The sequence below is a fragment of the Rhea pennata genome, chromosome 2, assembly GCF_028389875.1.
Source record: "Rhea pennata isolate bPtePen1 chromosome 2, bPtePen1.pri, whole genome shotgun sequence".
Classification (NCBI taxonomy): Eukaryota; Metazoa; Chordata; class Aves; order Rheiformes; family Rheidae; genus Rhea; species Rhea pennata.
Genome location: NC_084664.1, coordinates 25,091,413 through 25,113,592, shown reverse-complemented (window position 1 = coordinate 25,113,592; position 22,180 = coordinate 25,091,413). Strand labels below are relative to the sequence as shown.

The window sequence follows — 22,180 nt, the reverse complement described above, 5'->3', positions numbered from 1 at the left end:
GTCCTCCTAAGAAACAGTCTGTAGACTTCCTGTCTTCTTTTGTATTGTTTTGTTTTGGGGGAAAGGGAAGGGGAGCAAGAAAGGGGCCACATAGAAAACTGCATGCCTGTACTGCCAGATCTCTTGTGTTTGACATCTACAGAATGTAGCCAAGTTCTGAACATACAGAAAAAAGAGAAGAGCTATGAAGTGGTTGGCAGCAGACTCAAGCTTAAACCTGTGAAGTCAACAGAGCTTCCAACACCTGGATTTATCTGCTTCTGTCATCAGAATACAGTGTATAGATCATTTGGTGGTATGGATCTTATGGGGATCTTGACACCGATCTATTTTTTTTTTTTTTTTGTCAAAAGCAAGCATAGCAAATCACAGTATACAGGTTTATGTTTTTGTATAGCACCAGGTACAGTCTGACAAAGGCCTAAGTTGAAGTCCCAGCTGCTAACATAGTATTAATACCCAATAAAACAATCATACTGATACGCCAAAATAAGGCAAAGTTTTTAAAAAGCTAGGATAGGAAATAGATATATTTTGGACTTAAAACATATCTAAATTCCACTGCTACTAGGAAATGGTTTTGTTTGGGAATCTGGGAAGATTATATAAGTTAATGTGAAAGAAATGTGAATCCTGCCAGCCTCTCTGACTTTTTGCACTCTGACTTCTCGGGACTCAAAACAGTTTATGCTCCTGACCTCTAGTCTGGCAGGATTTCACCTCAGGTGTATCCTTTTCCTCCTCTTATGTTGGTATAAGCCTCTTTGAAACAAGGTTATATACTTTCAGAGTTAAAGATTGCAAAGTGGTTCCTCTGTTTTTCACATTTAAACAGTAATGCTTTCGCACAAGCATGACCAAACAGGAAGAATGTCTCCACCTGGCAAACATACTTTTGCCAAGCAGTCTCACTTTTGCCACAGATGTTTGTCCAGTGACCCTGAAAACTGGACTGAACATATGTTGACAGTATTTAGTGTTCACTTTGTGTTTTGAAAACATGGACAGCACCTTACTTTAGGATAAGGGATATGGTTCTCCAGTATATTTCTGTGAAATATCAGATATCCAGCCATTGCAAAAGAAACAAATCTGCTCTTCAGAAGTATTTTTATGAGCTTACATCCAAGTTCTAGTTCTCAGAGAAAATGTGAATCAGAGCACAGATATATTATATATATATAAAAAAATATGCATAAGAAGAAAAAACCCAAATATCTGACACTGACTTTTTATTGATTTTTGTGTAAAACAGAGTCTATGGAAAAATAGGTAAAAGCATTGCTAGTAATTTATAATAGCCCTGTTCAGAGAGACAACACAAACAAACTGACAAAGTCTGAGTACACAACTGCAAAGAGAATACCAGGAAAACACTGCACATGGGGGACATATGTTCACTGCAAGACACTGCCAGCATGGCATGAGAAACAATATATAATGGAAGAGATCACTGTTCAAATCAGCTCAATTGTCACTTATTTTACAGGCTGCAATATAGGTAATTTAAGCAGTATCATATAGTGATACAATATCAATACTCCAACGTTATTCATTACATTTACAGAAAATACTGCAGGATGAACATCCAGTGAATCAAAATATCTGTATTAGGAGATGCATTGTCTGAAAGGAACTATGCATATGCATCACTACCACTGCATATATTCATCTGTACTGTTGAAAATTTTATACTGAAAATGTCAATCTAATCCTTACGCACATGATATATCTAGCTTTGAATTTATCATATTAAGAGGAATGCTGTTTCCTAACTATATTTATACCTGTGAAATTTATAACCACTTGGGAAGTTGTTGGCTTATAATAATTAATATTTTCCCTCAATACTAGTTGGGGAGCATGTATAGCTAATTACATATGGACACATACATAATATTTTATAGCTAATGTAAAATAAAACAATATATATTTTCTCATGTTGGTACCTCATATAATGCACAATGTTGTAACAAAAAGTTAAACATGGCACCAAGCTAGATAGGCAAGGAACTTAAAAAACAGAAAGAAGAATCTCAAATAATTAATCTAATTCTAGAACATAGTTGCTTGTACATAGTTGCCATGATTAATGTAACTGTACAATAAAAATTAAGGACAAATTCGGAATCCATAATAGAACTGTATTTTAAACAATGTTTAGAAAAAATACCTTAATATCTATAGAAAACAAACAACATTTAGCTAAATACCATTACAATGGTTTAACGCATAGAGGTTTCCATTTTCTAATTTTGAATATGTAATATGATGCGTAAAGTTCTGCATTATATATTAAGCACTATTTTGTTTTAATGGAATACTAATGACAAGAAGTGAAGGTTTTTTTCACATTAGGCAGGCCATCCCTACAGTCAACAAGCAGTTTATATAATGCTACACAAACATTTTCATAGCAGGCTATTCCTCTAAATATGTATTTATTCCCCTAGATAACTAAGAAATCCAAATGAATCTAGTTGCTTATCTTTAGGCAATCAACACTGGACTTTTAGCCCCAGGGCTTTTTCCTCAAATCTTGACTCTACGGAGAAGCTCTTTTGCAAGCCCTTCTATAGAAATCACTGTGTTTGTTTAATCATGTAGATAGACTCCTTTTGTGACTAAATATTTGCAAGATATGATAGATATTGTGTAGTAAATGCATGAGTATCATTTTACTTTCAGACTTACAGTGTTTTCTTCTCGGATAGAATTAGTCTTTAAAATAAAACTACAAAAGATTAAATTGCAAGTCAACTTGAAATTCCAGAAATAAATATATGGCCTAACAGGGAACCATATATCTTTTCGTAGCACAGCTATTTCACAAAATGTCTCTATATATTTTATCTAAAAATATCATCTATTTATATTCTAATATTTATACTTTAATATTTCAACCTATCATGTAACTTATAAAAATCAAAACACATTTTAATTTCATATAATTACAGTTTGAAAAAAGGAACAACACATCACTATTTTTTCCAGAAACCTCTTGCAGTTCAAAATTTAACAATTTAAACATTCTTGAAGGATTTAATGGTGACTTTTTTGCATAGGAAAGAGGGCAAATACATTTTTCTATATACTAACTGTTTGCACGAGGCAGTAAAAACATACGGACTTTGACAGTAATAATTAATTACTACAGTATCTTAGTTCTGCAATGTGATCACTGTTGCATCAAACAAGAATTAGATAGTTGTAGGGAAGATGAATGTTAATTATCTATTCTACAGAGGTGTAGAAGTACTATAAAATAATAGCAGTGTTTTTAATTTTTAAATGTAATCAGATTATCAACCAGGAATGGTTTCTCCTCTAAATTTATTCAGAGGTATGAACCTCTGCTCTCAATTAACCCTCCAGTTCTATGATTTTAATCCATGCATAGGAGTAGGGCAGACGCAGCATGGCATTTATCCAACTATAATTCTCCAAGACTCCTCATATGCTAATATAAATCATATATGCTGTTTTCTCTAACATGAAACTAATGTGAAAGAATTGAGAGTTTTATGCAAACAACGCAATGGATTTGTGAAGATTAAATCCCTCTCAGACTACCCATGAGCAAATATTCCTGCAAACACCTGCATACATGAATAATTATAATTAAGAGAATAGTTGTACTCGTCAAACCATTTATGTTAATGAAGATCTTTTCTATTAATTTGGGATTTGGCTGTGCTTGACATGAAAAAGTCCAAATGTCTCTTGACTGCAACAAACTGCAAATATAAACAGGCCTGATATATAAGTTTGAGGAACATGTATACTACAATGAAAATAAAATTGTGGCAGATACTTTGAGTTTAAAATGAAATTAAGAATGACTAGCATGAATTCTTTGGATTTAGGCTGGTGTAACTGAGAACAGAGTTTGACTCTATTCCTGTTCTATGGAGCTATTGGTTTCATTGTGAACAGTTTTAACGAGATTTACAGAACTAGAGATTTTCAAGGGTAAACTCAAGATTAAGCAGTCTATATTTCTGACATGTATCATGACAAATTCTTGCAAACAAATAAGTAATAGGTGAAGATTCAACTAAACTAAGCCAGATTTCCTAAACGGTGCAGAAACAGTTAAGAAAAATATAATTGCATGCAAGTAAAGAAAATCAGGACCAAATACACACTCACTGAAATAAAAGTTTCACTGATTTAGCAGGAGTAGCCTGAAGGTAGTAAGTTGAGTTTGGCTATTTCGTTAGAGAAGAATAAAACCTGATAAATCAGTAGTAATAAGTAATTTTGAATTTTCTTTTGAATCCCATAGGAAAGGCAAATGCCAAGTTTTAGAAGTAAATTTTCATTTTGACGATTTATCAATATATTTAAAGTTCTGAGGTATAAGAATATTAATTTTGTTTCTCAAAAATCCAGGCATATCCCACAGATACTTGTAAAAGTAAGACTTTTATATAAAAATAGAAGATTGTATTTGCACAAGAAGATACTAAGATTTTAAGACAGACTCTGGGAAATTCATATACAATAACTGAAATTCCAGTGTAGAAACAAACAACATGAGTGTTGTGATGCCTCCCTGTTGTATCAAGATACTGGAAGTTTCACAGTGAAAATGGATTTTTATTGTTGCAGACTTCTCAGTATTTGCTGTTGTTGCTGTTGCTGTTTTAATATATATCCTGGCATTTCCAAATCATTCTAAAAGCAAAAATTAGTTGCTTGTACCTGCAAGTCCTTCTATGCTTATATAACATTGTTTTGAATTTTCCTTTATGAAATTTCATCTTCATATGAAAATAAAGAGATGTTAAAGGTCTAAAAAAAATCTATGTGGTACTTCGAAAAAAAGTCCGTGTTAGCATAATACATTTTGGTTACAGGATGCGTAATTAGCCCATAATTGAAATTTTCTTACATATTCAAATCATGGTATGGTGCAAAACGACACAAGAATAACATCTGTACATGTGCAATACATAATCACAAATTATTTTGTTGTTTCAAAACCTCATTATTTCCTGAATTATTAACTCTTTCAGTTCATATTCTGAACTCACTAACCAAAAAGTGTGGTTTTAATAAAAGAAACACTGCCCAGAAAATGTGGTATTGATAAATAGCACTTTGGCACATATACTCTGAGTCAAAGAAATATCTAGAAAGCATGGTTATAATGAAATATTTTTGGTGATAAAACTGTGCAAAAGAGCATTAAAAATTTTCACTTATCATCTGCCCTCTATAATTTAAAACAAAAATATTTTTGTAGTTTTCTGAAGTAGCATGCTGGTAGTTATAAATTTCTCATAGCTTGATTGAGAGCTTGCTTGAGAGCAAGTCCACAGTGACTTTACTCATACATTAGATAAATTCCTGAAAATTTAAGACACCCACCGAAAAAGAAGAAACAACAACCGTCTACAACAGTGCTAACAAATACTAATCAATCATCACATCACAGTTATCCTTTCTGGAGAGAGATGTGGAACAGACCCACTTGCTTCTTCCATAATATGGCTTTTTTCCCATCCTCTTCTAATTCTCCTCAGTTTCCTGCTTACACATGGCAAAAGTAAAATGACCTTACCTAGAATTACAATGGAAGGCAGAACAAGGGCAAGAACAAAATTTGGTGGTGTGTAAAATCTGTAGTATTCTTCTTCAAAGGCTCTTTTCCACCCGTAAATCAGTACATGGAATGTACTTATGAGCAGAGCAACATATCCAAGTGTAGACTTTGAGAAAAGGGAAAACAGGGGGGAGTGGGAGGGGAGAAAGAGAAGAGATAGTAACTCTTGATCCTTAATGAGACAACTCCAAACCACTATTTTAATATTTCTACTAGACTACAGTCTCTTACCTATGTATTACTTCAAATTAGCAATATGCAGTCTTATGTTCTAATGCCTTGAAAATTAAGGACTGAACAATATCCTCATTTACAATAGATCTGATAGCATCTATAGGCCTTAGTCAAAACTGAAACAAAGGCATGGTTTGTCCAAATTCTAAGTAATGGAAGTCAACTATGGGACACATTTGCAAGTAAGGAACAACTCCAGTCAAGTTACTGGAGCAACTGTGACAACAGCTGTGATTGCAAATTAAGTTCTCTGTTTTTTAAACCAGAAGGGTAGATTGTTCTGCAAGAATCTGTGTTGATTATGGAGCAATGCAACTCTGCAGGAAGAGATGTGGATTTATCAGTCCAGATTTTTCTTGCCCTGAGAGGTTTGTTTTGTCCTGCATTCACTTGTTTGAAGTTAACATAAATGATTGCTTACCTTTCTCCATCAGCTGCTGCCTACTGGTTAATGGGAATATTTGGGCTATAGGAACTGTTTTGTCACTTTGCAGATGGCCTCTTCACACAATTTACAGCATGCGAGAGGAGATAATGCTAGCAGGAGGCATTTGCCTTTCCTGTGAATCTGCCCTTCTAAGTGCCCTGTAATAATACTGCTCTATAGACATAGGTTTACTTATATAAATACTTATATGTAAATACTTTTACTTTCCCTAGCAATAGTAAAATTACTGTTGTGCTTTGAATTCTGCCATTTATCAAATGAAGACAAACACTTTTCCATCAAAACTGTAGTTACGTCTAACTTGGTTTAGGAAACATTCGTAGAAAATCATCAAAACACAAAGGATGAAAATTTTGAAAGGTAACTGACTGCCAAGATTCGCTTTAATTCTAGTAAAAATGTGGCAATGACATACCCTCTGTCTTCATTTAGAAAAATACAGCCTAAGGAGCTATAATAATTAGTGCAAGAATTAATTTTTTCTGCTTCAAGATTAGCCAGTTTCCAGGGATGGAGAATGTTTCAGCTAAAACTATTTGCAAGGATTCACATATGTGTATGTTATGTACAAAAAAGGAAAATACTTTTATAAATTTCTGCAGATTTGTACCAGATTTTTTAATTCTCCAATATTATGCATTATTTTACCACTGCTTTCCAAGTCATGATGGTAAGTTTTAGATATGCTGCAGCATTTTGTTAAAAACAACAGTTTGCTTCCAAAAATATTCCACATGAAAATGAACAATCTAAGGCAATTATTTGTGTATATAAACAGAATATGCAATATCTGAATGGAAATTCTGGTAAGAAATTTGGAAAGAAAATGATACTATCAAACAATGTTCCAATATGTTATTTTCAGATTTTTGCTACTATGACTGTCTTGAAGTTATTGCTGTTATATCGTTGCCACCAGGGAAAAGGGCATGAGTGAATCATATCACTCATTTCTTTGTCAGACTTACGGATGTAAACTATAACAATCCTTGGAAAAAGAAACAAGAGGGAAATGCCATAGAGACTCTTCCCAGCCTTTTCTAGAACTTTACTTACGCTTATTCAAGCTACAATTTTGACATGATATAGATATCATGTTTTATATCTTTTTGTCTAATAGTCAAAATGGAACTTCAAAAGTATATATGAACAGTTAGAAATAACAGTATGGGACAAGAAAAAAAGAAGTGATGCACCTCTATTCAGTTCTACTTCTTAACTGTGGAAAGTTGCTGTATGCTTCTTTGAAGTGCTGGTACATTATGTATGTATCAGCTCATTTCAACCACTCATATCTTAAAATCTCACACCACACACTCCTAGAGGAGCTGCTGCTGACAATGTTTTCCTCTCATAGGCTGTAAATTGCTTCTGTTATCTTATTTCTGTGCTGTGCTTTCTACAGGAAAAACATTGCTTAGCTAGAGACAGGGTATTTTCCATGCAACTTTGCATTCTGCACTCTGTTTTGTTTAATCAGGCCAGATCTGCACCAGAAAGTTCCATTAAAAGCATTTATCCCTGCTTACAGCTTTTGACAATGACTTTTCCAGAAGTACATGCAAAATTGGCTGCCCTTGCTAGTTAAGCAAAAACTCACGAAAACAGGCTCTGTCAGTACAACCGTAGGGGACTGCAGCCTAGAAGTGTTGTCCGCATCACACGGTAGTGCTCTGCCTGTGCGGCACTTCCAGTGCACAGCATATTGAAACTGCTTTAACGGATTTCTGAACCTTGAGGTCAGGTTCACTTTTCTGTTCAGTTGTAGAAGCTTCTATTGCAAACTGATTTTTTTTTTGAAGACACAACAGCGCATTGTTTTTAGTCTCACTGCCATGTCACTGGCAGCAGCGCAGAGGCTGAGCTGATTGACAGACTTGTGTGTTTGTTATATAGACTTGGCATTTGATTTTTCTGTGTCTGCAGATGTTCAAAGACTTTGGCAATAGCTCTACAGCAGTGAAATGAGGAACTTGGAAGAACTAACTGAGTTTGGATAGAAAGTCATCAGCTAGTACAGGAAAAGGCACTCTTGGGCAGCTAGATAGTAAAAATAAAACCATTTGGTAGCACTGCATTGTACTACAAATCTTGGCCAGTATGAGGTGCAGGAAGCCACATTCCAAAGTTGTGCATCCCCATAAATGCTAACATGAAACATATTTTGATTATTGAGAAATAGAAGACGTTTGTGCTGTGGAAGCTATCAATTGCTGGAAAGTTGTCAGTTTAATACAGGAACAGTGAGCAGCTGTCATTCTGATATACAAGGTTATTTTCTCCTGTACAAGTTTAAGCCTGGCCAATGTGGAAGAAGAAATACAGGGATTAAAAACAATGGACTTCCTAAACTACAGTGGTGCTTTAGGTGGCATATATGTATTTCAATTCTATCATCCTTTCCTTGCTTCTTAAGAACTCAATAGAAAGTAATGGATATGGCTATGAGAACTGGAAGATCATTTACACTGATGTTGCCAAACAGAGGCCAAGAGGAGCACAGAATGCCTACATCTTTAAGAGCTTTTAAAAGCAGCAAGAAGGAATATTTTTCCTCAACTGATAAATTCACATCGGTGAGTGAACTTAGCAATATTAGCTGCAAGTCTTGGGAAGCCTCTGCCTAGGCTCTAACATGGCTGCTGGGAAGAGGGGAAGAACATCTTTGGTTGCTTTGTTTCCTATCTTCCATAATACTATGTTGCTTGGAAACTGAGTAATAGGTTAGCACATTTCCTATGGACCTCACAACTCTTTTAGATCTTCTCTGTCTTCCACGTTTTGTTTCTTTTCCTTCCTGATCAAAGTCAGTTTTCCAGCCAGTGCAGGAGATTCCCTGCCAAGGCCACTGAGAAACTGGACAAACTGTCATTGTTTGAAGGAGGGGGAAGAAAAAAGGCTGTAATGGGTAAGGAAAAACTCCCTAAAATGGTACTAGAAGATGCACATACATACGGAGAGACACAAAGTGGGACAAATCTGCATCAGGATTTCTTACCTTTACAATGGCTGAGTAGTTCCAAACCACATATATATACAAAAGGCATTTTCCAAAGTCTACATTTATACATCATAAGCTCCATATTCCTCCAGTAACAGGATATTGCTAAATGTACAAACAGGTTGTAGCAATTTTGGCTAGAATCTTACTCAAACTTGCCAAATACCCAGGCCTTAAATGACCAGCTTCTTTACTGTGAGGGAAAACTGTTCTGTCCTAATGTGAGAAAGAAGGCAGGGCAGCCCTTCCTGTATGTGTGAGGGCAAGGCTTTAAAAATGCTGGCTCCAAAGGCTTTATGATTGTGTTAACAGACAAAAGGAATATCTACAAAAAGATCAGCTTCGTATTAGGCAAATAGCAGTGTGACTCCTGCTGATTTTTGCTAAGAAAGCTAAGCTTTCAAAGCCAGTCTGCCGCGGCCACTGTCACTGAGTGGTGTGGTTTGGATCTGAATCCATAGATTGAAAAAAGCAGTAGTAGTTTATGTGTTTACATTATATATTTACAGTTTAACTAACAGCAGCCAAAGACTGAAAGTCCAGGTGCAGGACTGGTTGCAAACATTTTCTGTTTTCCATGTATTTTATGTGAACACTGAAGGACTGTTTTCAATAAATGTCTTATTCTGTTTGTGATGAGCTGGTTTAGGCTAGAATTCATATTGCTCTAACAATATGAATTCTCTTATTTCTTGCCCATGTCTATCTTTGTTCCTTATCCAACTATATTTAGAAGAGAAAAAGAAGAGTACGGAAGTGGAGTTTAATAAAACCGAGGAATTAATTTACCAGCCTTAGCTTCTTCCCTGCTTCTTTCCTCAGTGAACTCCATCTCTGCATCATGTTAAGATGCCTGCAGAGCTTTGTGCAATGTTTCCACTCTCTAGGATCTCCTAGTGAGCAATTTCTTCATCCCTGTCTGGTTCTGTGACTCCTCCCACTGGATGTTATGAGCATTTCTCTATGATTCATAAGGAAATAATCAGATATTTACTTAGTGTAGCAGTCAGCTCTGTACAGCAGCAACTCCCAAGTTTTCTGCTGGTCATTTAGCATCTGGTAGAGCTCACAGTTCCTTCCTTTTGCCTCATGATCCAACTTTCTTATATCTCTTTCTTCATTTTCATACTTCCCTAGAATTAGTGGGGCTTGTACTGCTGCTCCTCTCAAAGACTTTTTCCTTTGATCAAGCTGGCTTGAATTTTTGGAACTGCTGCCATCTATGTTGCCAAAATCCAAACTAATTAAGACAGAGGCATCTCCAGAATGACTGGGAATGTCAAAGCCGATGGTGATCTCTAGACAAAATCAACATTCACAGCCAGAGTTCCTTTACAGGATAAAGGTCCTACACTGTGAGATTCTTGCTAGAGGGCTGTTCAAACCTGCATAGGCAGCGGTGGTGGGGATGGGTTTCACTCAAGGCCTGTACTACTGGAACAAACAGTATAGTCTATTTTCAAGACTTATGTTCACAATTATTTTGTTCAGCCTGAATCAGACTTTGCCAGCAGGACTCAAGACTGAGTATGTTTTAGTAGTAAAATTCTTTAGAGTAGGCCAGATCCTTATTCTGCTCAAACTTATTTACTAAAATGAGCAAGCAATACTATGTTGTTCTCAAAATGGGGAGTGCTGAAGCAAGAAACAAGCTGGTATAATCACATCTGCTGCGATTATACCGGCTTGTCATTTCTAAGATGCAAAACAGGAGTTCATGAATTCTTCTGGCAAATCCTCTCAGATTCAGACTAAAACTGGAGACCTGACTGCTTTCTGAGTCATCTGAGATGATTATTGTTCCACTCCTTGTCCCCCCTCACTTAGGAGAATTGTTTGTGCATGGAATTCATGGCTGGATGAAGGCATCACCTCACTCATGAGTGAATATGTATTTCTTCCATTTGCACTAAGATTTTAGGTCACACAGCAGCATTACTACCGTCACCCTCATAGAGAGATCCTAATGGTAAGGACGTTGCAACAGTGCAAAATGTCTATTTACTGCCTCTGAAAGCTCAAAACAGTGAGTGAGAATAACTAGTTGTGTCAGGGGAACACTAATTTGAAAAACTTTTCAGGATACTGTTTTGGTAGGTATAAATGGAGCCTTCCACCCACAGAAACTCTAAGAGAAGGTAAAATATTATTTCACAGACAGAACACTTCTGGCAGCTGTAGCCATCAGTTCTCCATCAGTCCCTTTAAAATGCTGTATGTTATGAAACCCAGTTCAAGCCCTGAACAGTGAAGCAAATGTCTATGTTGAGAAGGTAAGGATTAGTCAATAGTGACAGGATTGAAAACTAGACAACTTCATTACAGTGGGTGTATGTCCTAAAGCCATTAATCAGATAAGACTGAATTAAGACTAGAGTACTGAGCCCCAAATCCCTCCCCAAAATGCCACCCAGACACCCATATATATAATTAGTGATTTTATCACAAGACTAAATCCTAACGACATTTCGTATCAATGACTGTTACTTAAAATCAATGCTAATGTTTGCAAGAAATATTAAGTTATGTATAAAGCCTTCACCACCTTATTTCTTAGTAATTTATGCTGTTTAGGTCTGTCTGTAGTAGATATTTATCTGCAAAAGGAGGAGAGCAATAAGAATGTCAGGACTAGAAGACCACCTCTGCTTTTAATAAGCAAAACTATGTTGCCTTCAGTGAGTTAGTCCATGTTCATCTAATTTGAATTTAACAAGGAATTCTAACAATGGAAAAGGAATAGATTCATGCTCATTTGGTCATAGCTGTGTTGGTTCTTTAAGACCAATAAGAACAAGAAGTAGATAATTCCTGTTCTATCACTCATAAAATGCTTAATATGCATTCACAGATATATATCTGCTGAGTAAGGATGTTGTTTTTATTAACTTACCAGGGGAGGGGAGAACCAATATTCTCTCATCATGTTGCAAAGCGCTTTTCATAATAATAATAATAATTACTAAAATGAATTCATATTCGCAACAAAAACCTCTTATTTAAAATGTAACACACCTGAATAAAACTGAACTCCCTCCAGTTTAAGGCACTGTTTACTGAAGGGATTGAAGTTACTGCCAGCAAAGAAAGTAATCCAAGACTCATTATTCCAAAGGAGATATACATTTCAATTCGCCACACTTCTTCCTCATTCCAAGAATTTTCAATATTTGCATGAACCTGATGAAGGAGCAGAAAGCAAGTCCTTTATTCTACAGACTATTAAAAATATCAACAAGTTATTTGGCTGAGTAAAAGCTTACAGTTGAAGGACAAGTATAAAATGGGGTCAAATACTTCAGAGATTTCCTCATGTCTTGGAGAAAAATGACTATTTTCGTACAGCTGGTATTAGCTCGTTAGATTAATAATATGTTAAACAGAGACACTTGGATGAGTAGGTAGAAGAAAATGTAGTATTATATACTAGTTATATTAATTATCTTGTTAAGATATATAAATCTGCATGTTCCTACATACTTTAGAGAAGCAGCTGTGTTTTTCAGACCTCAGCAACTTACATTGTATATCATAAACTGAGTAAATCTGCAGTTTGTTTTTAGTTTACTACATTTAGAAATAGCTTTTCATCATTTCCTATTATTGCTTCAGGTCCCTATGCGGAGTCCAAGTTATTTTGTTTCTTTCACTGTTGACATCAGATATTTCTAAGATTATTCTGCCTGAAGAGCTTTGCGAGAGAAGAAACTTGGGTTCTTAACAGTTAAGATGCTTGGATATTCAATTATTTTTCCATTTTCAGGAGGACTATGACAGCTCTTGAAAGTGGCTCACTACAAATACTAGTAAGTCAGATTTCTGTAACATTATTAAAAACACAATCATTTAATAAAAGTATCAGCAGGTCCTCTGCTAATACTAAGTGTGAACATCTACAGTTCCTTGCTGCCTGTCTTTTGTATTTTTGCTCTTTCTGCCTTTCTTTTAAATTCATTTTTTCATGTTAATCCTTCTTTTAGAATTTGTGCACCCAAGCCTCTTTAATTTGTTCCATTAGTAAGATTTGACTTCCTTGGTTTGCTTTTTTTTTCCCTGTTCCATCTCTTTCCTGCAAATTTTTTATGCTGAGTGGCAATGCTCCTTTTCTGTCATGTTAGAGATGACAACAAGCTATCTCACTGAGAAGAGCAGCAGACCCTTCTCTACAAGAGGATAGCTTTTCTGGAGATTGCTTCAGTGTTACGCAAGACCAACTGCTCCTGGGAACTATGAGTCAATGTCTGTTGCCTGTAATAGATGACATTCACAGAATTTCTAATGAACAAAGTATTTTTACCACTGGTCCGAAAAGTTACAGAGTAGCAGAATTTTTATTTCTTAAACATAGATGTATCTGTGCACATTATCTACCCTTACCACTTTTTCCAGACTTGTTCTTCACACTTATGATACAATAGTATGATATGACATAATATGTTGATGATATACATATATCCCCCATATCCTAGGAATACACAGAAAGGGAAACACCTCAGGAAGTCAGACGTTTCCTCTCATGTTGTTTTTTCCTATCTATCCTATAATCTATTTCTGTATATTTCTATCAGAAATTTAAATAGAGCACCCCCTTGATTTCTGTTACCAGACAAACTTGACTGCAGCTTGCTCCACATGGGGCAAGCACAATGCACAGATGTTTCTTTTCCTCTTCCTCTTTACTAAGCACTAGCTATGCATAAGATAACCCTAAACATATTGTGTTCCTGAGTCACATGAATACAACCAATGCATTTTTGGCTTTGGTTACCTAAGCAAGTACAGATCGGCTTACCTGTTGATATGCCATATTGAGGAACAAGTATCGCTCTGATCTCCTCATAGGTAAGCAGAGGCTATATGCCACATGAACTGTTGCAAAGAAAAAGCTGAGCAGTCCAAGCTGCTTTCGACATTGCAGCCAGCTCTCCAGCCAAGGTGGAAATCGCCTATACTTAGTACTGTAGTAAAGCTGATAAGCAGCTGCAATAAGTCCTGACAGATATACTAGAGAGAGTAAAGTGATAGCAACAATTGGTAAAGTCTTGTTCACAATCTCAATGGGGATCTTGTAGAAGTCGCTCTGCTGATTTCTCATATATGGATGGATTACATCTCTGACAAAAGAGTAGATGAAGAAAAACGTTGCCAAGCTAATAGCCATCACTACAGGTCCCTTCCACAGTGTGAACAGTCGCAGAGGTAAATTTTCAATCTCCTTTGAAGACGACAACGCCCCCAAATCAATAGGAATAAAATTGAGCTGCCGGGCAAGCTCAATAACTTGATGACGAGCTGGAACATTGTTACTGCATATATAGACCTGTCGGGAAAGTCAAGTGAATTGTTTGTACTCAGAGAAATAAAGATTAAAAGAAACTTCAGAGCACCAAACCACAACACTACAGCTGAAACTATACATTATTATCACAAGTTGTATCACCAAGATGAGATATGGAAACAAAAAAATGAATCCCTGAAGTACAGGAGTCTCTCAAAAAGACAAGAATCTTGCCCGATAACCCTAAAATAGCTATAGCATCAACAGAACAAAAAGTAGAGAACTGTGTAATCTCTTTGTATAATAACCTTAGCTTCATTTCACAATTAAGATTTCCACAAAAAATCAATGTTTAACAGAAAAGATAAAAAAGAAATAAAACCAGCAGACAAATAAGTACTTCTTCTAAAAATCAGTTTATTACGTAGTGAAAGAAATGTGCTGCTACAAAGTACTTTTAACTCCCTTTAAAATCTGCATTGGGATAGCCTGCCCATCACTGGTTTCTGAGCATCCTCATTAGCACATACATGATCAGCTTTCATGGAAGTCAATTACTTATAGTGCAGTGCTATGCTGAAAGGGGTTAGAAACAGTGCAGTGGGGTTATTTTTATAATTATGCTGATTCTATATCAAATGCATTCAATTTAAAATCTGCCTAACTTAGTCTCCGGAAGTCACATTACACCTTCTAAAGGTCTGAAGGACTGGGTTCCTGCATAGGCGTAAATCCTTTGTACCACTCCAGCAAAACATGAAAAACATAAAGCTGCTTTTTCTATATGCAGGGATTTTGAGGATATACTAGGAAGACATTTGAACATGACGTTCTCAAGCAGTCCTGGATCAGATGAATGATCACTTATAAACATATGCGCTTCCTTCTGTTTCTTCGTATTTATTATCTTGAGACATTATAAAACCTAAATAGTGCCTTTCGTTCTCTTTGCTGTTACTTGCACTGAATGCAAGGAGTTAAAAAAAAATGCTTACCTCCCAAGACCTGGCATTAGGATCTAAGATTTCTGTGCATATCTTTCAACAGTTTCAATCATGTGAACCAACGCCTAAATTAAAATTTGTTGGAAATATTCCCTCCACCCTTGTTTAGAGCTTAGGAATAAGAATTAACGTTTCCTACAGAAAACATTAAAACCCTACTCATCTCTTCTAACTACAGTCAGCTAAAGTCAGTGTCTAGTCTAAGCTAGATCTTCTACATTTCCTCTACAATCTTTAAAGACAGGCATCCCAGAGGACAATTTGGGCCACTAACTCTATATGCCTTACTATACGTGAACTGGACTCTGCAAGTTTTACTGACCATTAAAACTTAGACTAAAGATCCAACATTTCTGATAGATCAAGTCAGACAAGGTGAATTTTGGCTGTTTACGCCAGTCAGTTCCTGTCATTTTAATCTTATAAAGAAATTAGACGAATACAAATACAATACCTACCTGTCTGCTGGCATCCTTTGGTCCTAACTGCAATGACCAAGCTGAAATGACATTGAATCCTTTGACAATCAGAGAATCTGGGAAAAGTGATGCCAAATACTCTGCATTGGAGTCTGGATACTGGTCTACTCTTGTATTGTTGCTGACATCAATCAGAATTTTACCAGCAAGTAAATGCTTGAGGTCCCACAAAGAAGCATAATGTTCTCTGTGTATGGCTACGAAAATGATGTTTGTTTTTGATATTGCATCTTCATGATGAGTGACATCAACCACATGAGGAAAGAACTCGGCAGCAAGTTTAGGGTTTCTGCTTCCCACGACCACAGGGTACCCACATCTGATGAGCCTAATGGTCAATGACTTGGCAAAGTCTCCACTTCCAATGATACCTATTGTGATCTTACTGGCATCCTTGATGCCATTGGCAACATTTGGTAAAAAAGTTTCATTGTGGTTCTTAGGACTTCCCATCATAGAGATTGATTCCATACTTCCAATGTACCACACCTACAATGATTTTTTTCTGGAAAAGAAAAAAGAAACAGAAAGGAACAGAAGGAAAAATGCAGTAGAATACCTTTTACAAGACATTAGAAATCATAAACACCTCTGGAGACAAAATCAGTGGTCCTAGTTCCTATGGTGTTCTATTTTCACCTTCATAAATTATGCACTAATTAAGTTTGTCTTGTAATTGTCACATACAAATAAAACCACAAAATACCTCATGCACTTCAGTGATACAGTTATGTAAGTAAACAAAGATGGAGTGAAAAACTTTTTTTAAAAAAAAAAGGAGTATGTATACCTAGGGCAGTCAATATATTTTCAAAGACACTTGAACTAAAATCAGCAAATCAATGCAGGCATAGAGAGACATGCATGCTGTTCTTGATGGGGGGGAAAAAGAATAAAAAAACGCATATTGCAGAAGGACTTAGTGTCTCTAAAGAGTCTGTGGGGAGACAGCATGGAAGTTAATGATTAATAAACAAAGAGGAAGAGAACGGGAGCACTGAAGGGCAAGCAGTTAGATTTTGTCTTCACATACAGTATAATCTGTTAAATAAGAGGTAGCTCTTTTGACATCCTTTCTGAAGAATACATTTATTATATGCTGGCATCAAACTGTCAATGATAAATATCTGATTTAGAGGGATTTAAGTATGAAAAATTTTGATCTTAGTTGTACTGTACCTCAGTTATCCTGTCTATAAAATTGAGGTTATGATTCTTTTAAGAGAGGACTGTGATGAGAGCTATATGTAAAAATCTTGCACACATCACACACATATTATGTGTGATTATTTTGGTTATGTCTGTTGATTTGCCATGACGAATCTCACAGCTATTTTCAGGACTACACTATCTGAATTTTCTCCAGGGAACATAACAAACCTTATGTGAAACACAAAAGGGTGGAATCTGGAAATCCCAATAATTCTATTCCCGTTTTATTTTCCAGTAACAGGACACATATTGTTAAGTATTTGTGTTAATGTAGCCCCTCCGAGCTCCTGTTGCAGAAAAATCATACTGTGCCAGGCATTGTATGAACATAACAGCATTCTGGTGCTTACCTCAAAAAAGCTTACACTGTAAATATAAACTTCAAATGCTGGAAACACTTCTAATTAGCCAAACTTCCCAAGGGTTTTTCTAAGTAAGAACAGAATCTACCCACCTCTCTTCCCACATAAGTTGCATAAAGAATTCCACCACACATATACGAAAGAGTAGTATATTAAAATGTGCTTAGGCAGAGAAGTAGTGCTAATTTGTGTTTCACAGTATATGCAAGGTTTTCTTTAATTTTTAGATCTTTGTATGATGGCATAAAATATATAAGTTGCTTAGAATAAGCTGAATAAGGTGCATTGCTCACATATTCAGGTTCAGGTGCAGGTGCTAACATAGTAAAGTTACATTCATGAGGCACGGGGAAAAGTAGGAAAAGCTTTTCTTGTAACATCAAGTGTGGCACTTTGATTTGTTGATTAGAATTCTTAATTTCTCTATTGTATATAGTGGAATTGTGAATAAGTACACACTTACAGCTTCTCTGAATGATAATTTTTCCATCTTCTCCCATTCTCCATCTTCAGCTATGCCAGAATATTGGACCAAAAGATAACCTTGTGCTCCTGAAGCTATTAGTCAATGTAATAATCAGAATAAATGCATCTGGGAAACTAGGTAACCACAGAAAATATTAGAGGACAGATATAACTGGTTTCTGACTGTCATACAGACAGTGAGTTCATGGTATCTGGATTATATTAAAAGCTTATGCAGGGTGTATCTATGGTATCCTATTACTAAGATATGAAATGTGTATGTGACAAATGAAGGTCTGCAACACAGGTGATATCAGGTTACACAGTTCTGAGAGGAAAACAGATTATAATGGCCAGGAAAAAAAGGTGCACACATACTCACCTGTCAGCATGGGAAATAGGCTGCCCATATGGATCCAATGGCAAAGACAAGGAAAGTTTGCCAGGGCCTTTTTTGGGGATCACTAATGATGCTGCTAGGTCTGACCTTGGACAAATCAGGATTTACTACAAATGCAAGGGTAAAGTTTGAGGGACATGGGTCTCAAATATGCTAAACTATTTTCTGTGGAAGGAAAAGACCAGACAGAGAGGAGAAATCCTGCAGGCAAACACATTGGACAATAATCTATGGAAAGCTAACAGCAGGAAGAGAAGAGTTTCATGTAATAGTGAAAGGGAAGACAGTTTTAGGACTCAAATTTGCTAATGAAGTAAGGGAGACTTCGAAGAGAAGCAATGGCTAAGCTCATAGATAATTGAAAGAAATACTGCTGTAGCTTTGGAGAGGAGAGGACACAAAACTGCAGGAAAGCTAAACCAAGGGCAAAGAGAAAAACAGCCAGGCACCCTTCTGAATATCTCAGCTAGACATAAAACCAAACCAAACCAACCAAACAAAACCAGCAGGAAGGAAGTCTTCATATGAAACTATGGTTACGACCTAATCAGTATGGTGACTTGGTGAAACAAACCATAGGATAAATATGTCGGTATAGAAAGATGGAGCTTGCTTCAAAAGGACAGAAAGGGAGAAAAATAAAGTGGCTATGCATCATATAACAAGAATATATAACCTCTGAAATTAAAGAAGCAATGAGAAAAGGCAAGCTGACTGAGAAGGAGCAAAGAGAAAACACCAGATTGTGGCTTGGGAGGTACTGACAGTGGATAACATGAAAAGGAGGTGCTGGATGAAGCTCTTCCTGAACAACCCACCAATAGCTGATCCTGATAATGGTAACTAATGCTTAGTAGAGGACTCTACCCAGCCATCCACTAGAAATATAGTATGTATGCTAAATAGTCTCCTACGGTTGACAATAACTTGGTGTTTCAGATATTGGAGGAGGCTACTTTAGATTTCAGTTCTGACTAGAAGGAAAGAACTCACAGAAATTGGATTAAGACTCTAAAGATGGAAAATAATATGTGAAAGTAACCACAAAATCAGTACCCTATGAAAAGATTCTTTTTGGAGGAGGCAGACAACACAGACTTTTATAGACTGAACAAACAGGAGGCAGATGATAGACTGAAAAAAAATCAACTTATCTCTTACCACATAACCAGAATGACATCCAATACACAAGCAAAATACCAGCATTTCCTGTACATGACTTGTGCACATCCAGGAACATAATGAAAATGGCTCTATTTTGATCAGATAAGAAATAAACATCAAATAGGTACAACAGAATATGTACGCATCTGTTGTGTGACTATAGAGGCCCATTTCAGTTCATGCCATGTGATGTGAAGGTGTAAAATTTGGGGATAGAAAGGGAGTTCCATGAGGAAATGGGCTACCAGTACCAACAAACCATACTGCAGTGCACTTCTGGGTTTTGTCTGAAAGATCCTTAGGAAAGGGGGCATCAAGAGGTAGAACACGACGAATTGCTGTGGTGAGCTGAATTTGGCCCACTGGCCAAAGTTCCTCACTGTCTGTTCTAAGGAAAGAAGAGCATGAGGAACAGAATAAAACTAATGAACTTCAAAAAAACAGCATCAGGGAAAGGTAGGCATGATTTCTTGGCAAATAATCTAAGAGGCGTAAGAGTTTGGGAAAGCTGGCAGTTACTGAAAGGGGCTATATTAAATACACAATGGCAATTCAGGAGGGAGAGAGTGTGTAAGATTGCTATAACTGCATCAAGAGTGCTGTAATGATCTGAAAAAAAAAGAATCACACAAAAAGTAAAAAAGGGCAGAAAGCTAAGGATGAGTAAAAGAGATACTGCTACCATATAGAGATAAAATCAGAACAGTGAAGGCACAAAAATGAGTTACAACTAGTAAAGGACATAAGGGACAACAAGCAAAGGTTCTATCAACATCCTAAGTGAAAGGAGAAGTCAAGGTTCATTACTTCGGAAAAAGGAACAAATTATAGGTGATAAAAAAATAGGCTTAAAGTATTAAATACCTTCTTCAGTTTTTGGCAGAAAGGTTAATTGCGACTAGATATTTAATGAAATTAATTTTACAGGCAGACAGAAGGTCAGGTCAGAGTAGAAAGATAGAAGTTAAAGAGTAAAAGATAAAGATAAGATTAAGATTTTTTAAGTCAGCAGGCACTTACGAAATCCACCCTTGATGCTTACGGAAGGGAGGGAAGCGAGGGCTGAGAAGTCGGAGAGGACAGGAGAGGCGGACTAGCAGGCACTGCTGAAAGAGGGGAGGCGGAGGGCTGAGGGAAGCAGAGACTTGTTAGCCCAACTTCAGTCTCTGGAAAGATTCTGCAACAAATCATTAAGCAATTTGTAAACACTCAGATGGCAAGGAGATCCAGGGCTGTTCAGGAACAGACTGTAACAAAACCAGTCTTCTTTGGTGACTAACTAGCTTACTGGATACAGGGGAGAGCAGGAGTGATACAAATTTGACATTTGCGAGGCTTTTGACAGTGCCCTTAGAGAGGCTAAGGAAACGTGACCCAGCCGCGGCCCCCAGGAGGAGGCGCAGCGGTGAGACCTTGCCCTTGGAAGAACAACCACCGGAGGAGAAGAGCCGAGGCGGAACGCCCGGCGGTGCCCGCACACGTTGCCGCTGCAGTTAATACAAACGTCGCTTCTGCGGGCGACGCCCCTTCGCTCCAGGGCTCCTCACCGACACCGGCGGGCGCTGCGGGCGGCGGCGCGGCCCCGCGGCGCGCAAGAGCCTCACGACCGCGGAGCGAGACGCGCGGCGCGCCGGGCCGGGCCTCCCGCCGCCCCGCCCGGGCAGCCGCCCGCCGGGCCCGGCCCCGCTGAGCACCTCCCCCCGGCGCGGCTCTGCCTGCCGCTCCCCGCGGCTGCCGGGCCGCCGCCGCCGCCGCCGCCGCGCTGGGCCTGGGCCCCGACCGCGGCCGGCCTGAGAGCGGCCCGAGCCGCGCCGCGCCGCGCCGCGCCGCGCCGCCCTCACCTCCCCGCGCTGCTGCCTCGTCTCCGCGGGCTCCGGCCCCGGCCCCGCAGTGGCGGGCGGGCGGGAAGGCGGCGCCTCTCGTGCCGCCGCGGCCCGCCCCTGCGGCCGCGCTGCCGCCGCCGGCCGGCGGGAGAGGCCGCGCCGCGGGAGCGGGGCCCCAGCGCCCGGCGTCGCTCTCGTCCGCCGTCACCACCCGCAGGCCGACGGGCCCGGGGCGCCTCGCTCCCGCTCCGGGGATTTGGGGGCATTTTACCCCCGGCTGCCCTCGGCCGGAGTGAGAGCCGGAGCGGCGGGCCCGGGGCGCCGCGCCGGCAGCGCTGGGGTCGGGGAGGCCGCGCGGCCCTCGGCGCTGGTCGCCCCTTGGGTGTCACCCAGGCCCGCGTAGGACTGGCAAGCGCCTGGCAAGCACGGCGTGCGCCTTCTGGTTTAATGGTGCTCTGCGAGGTTATACGGCTGTTCAGTCAATTCAAACATTCGTTTCCATAAATAATTACTAACAAACAGGCTGTGGAAATTGAGAAGAAAGCTGAGAAACCTTTTCATCACTGAAGCTCAGAAAGTGTTGTTTTTCTTTACTTTTTCCCCCCCACATATTAAATAATTAACACGTCTTTATTATTATTTTTTTTTCACTTGGTAAACAGAGGTGCAGAAAATGTATTGCCTGATTCTCCAGACTGC

At 38.2% G+C, this 22,180-nt stretch overlaps 1 protein-coding gene across 2 annotated transcripts; it reads right to left on the bottom strand.

Moving 5' to 3' along the window:
- Positions 1-2,967: 2,967 nt before the first annotated feature.
- Positions 2,968-21,535, bottom strand: STEAP2 (STEAP2 metalloreductase). 2 transcript variants are annotated; one of them, XM_062569088.1, is made up of 5 exons: positions 21,500-21,535; positions 16,035-16,560; positions 14,087-14,614; positions 12,310-12,474; positions 2,968-5,717 (listed from the first exon to the last, which is right to left on the bottom strand). In XM_062569088.1, exons 2-5 carry the CDS (start codon positions 16,524-16,526, stop codon positions 5,433-5,435), a joined length of 1,470 nt encoding a protein of 489 aa, XP_062425072.1. In that variant the 5' UTR covers positions 16,527-16,560; positions 21,500-21,535; the 3' UTR covers positions 2,968-5,432. The 2 variants fall into 2 exon arrangements, with proteins under 2 accessions (XP_062425072.1, XP_062425071.1); XM_062569087.1 differs by lacking the exon at positions 21,500-21,535 and having other exon boundaries at positions 16,035-16,636.
- Positions 21,536-22,180: the final 645 nt, after the last annotated feature.

Coding starts and splice junctions, on each gene's coding strand:
- STEAP2 (XM_062569088.1), bottom strand. CDS start 16,526: ATGGAATCAATCTCTATGATGGGAAGTCCTAAGAACCACAATGAAACT. Junction 12,475..14,086: donor TCAATATGGCATATCAACAG/GTAAGCCGATCT, acceptor CTCCTTCATCAG/GTTCATGCAAATATTGAAAA. Junction 5,718..12,309: donor GGGAGTTCAGTTTTATTCAG/GTGTGTTACATT, acceptor CTTTTCTCAAAG/TCTACACTTGGATATGTTGC.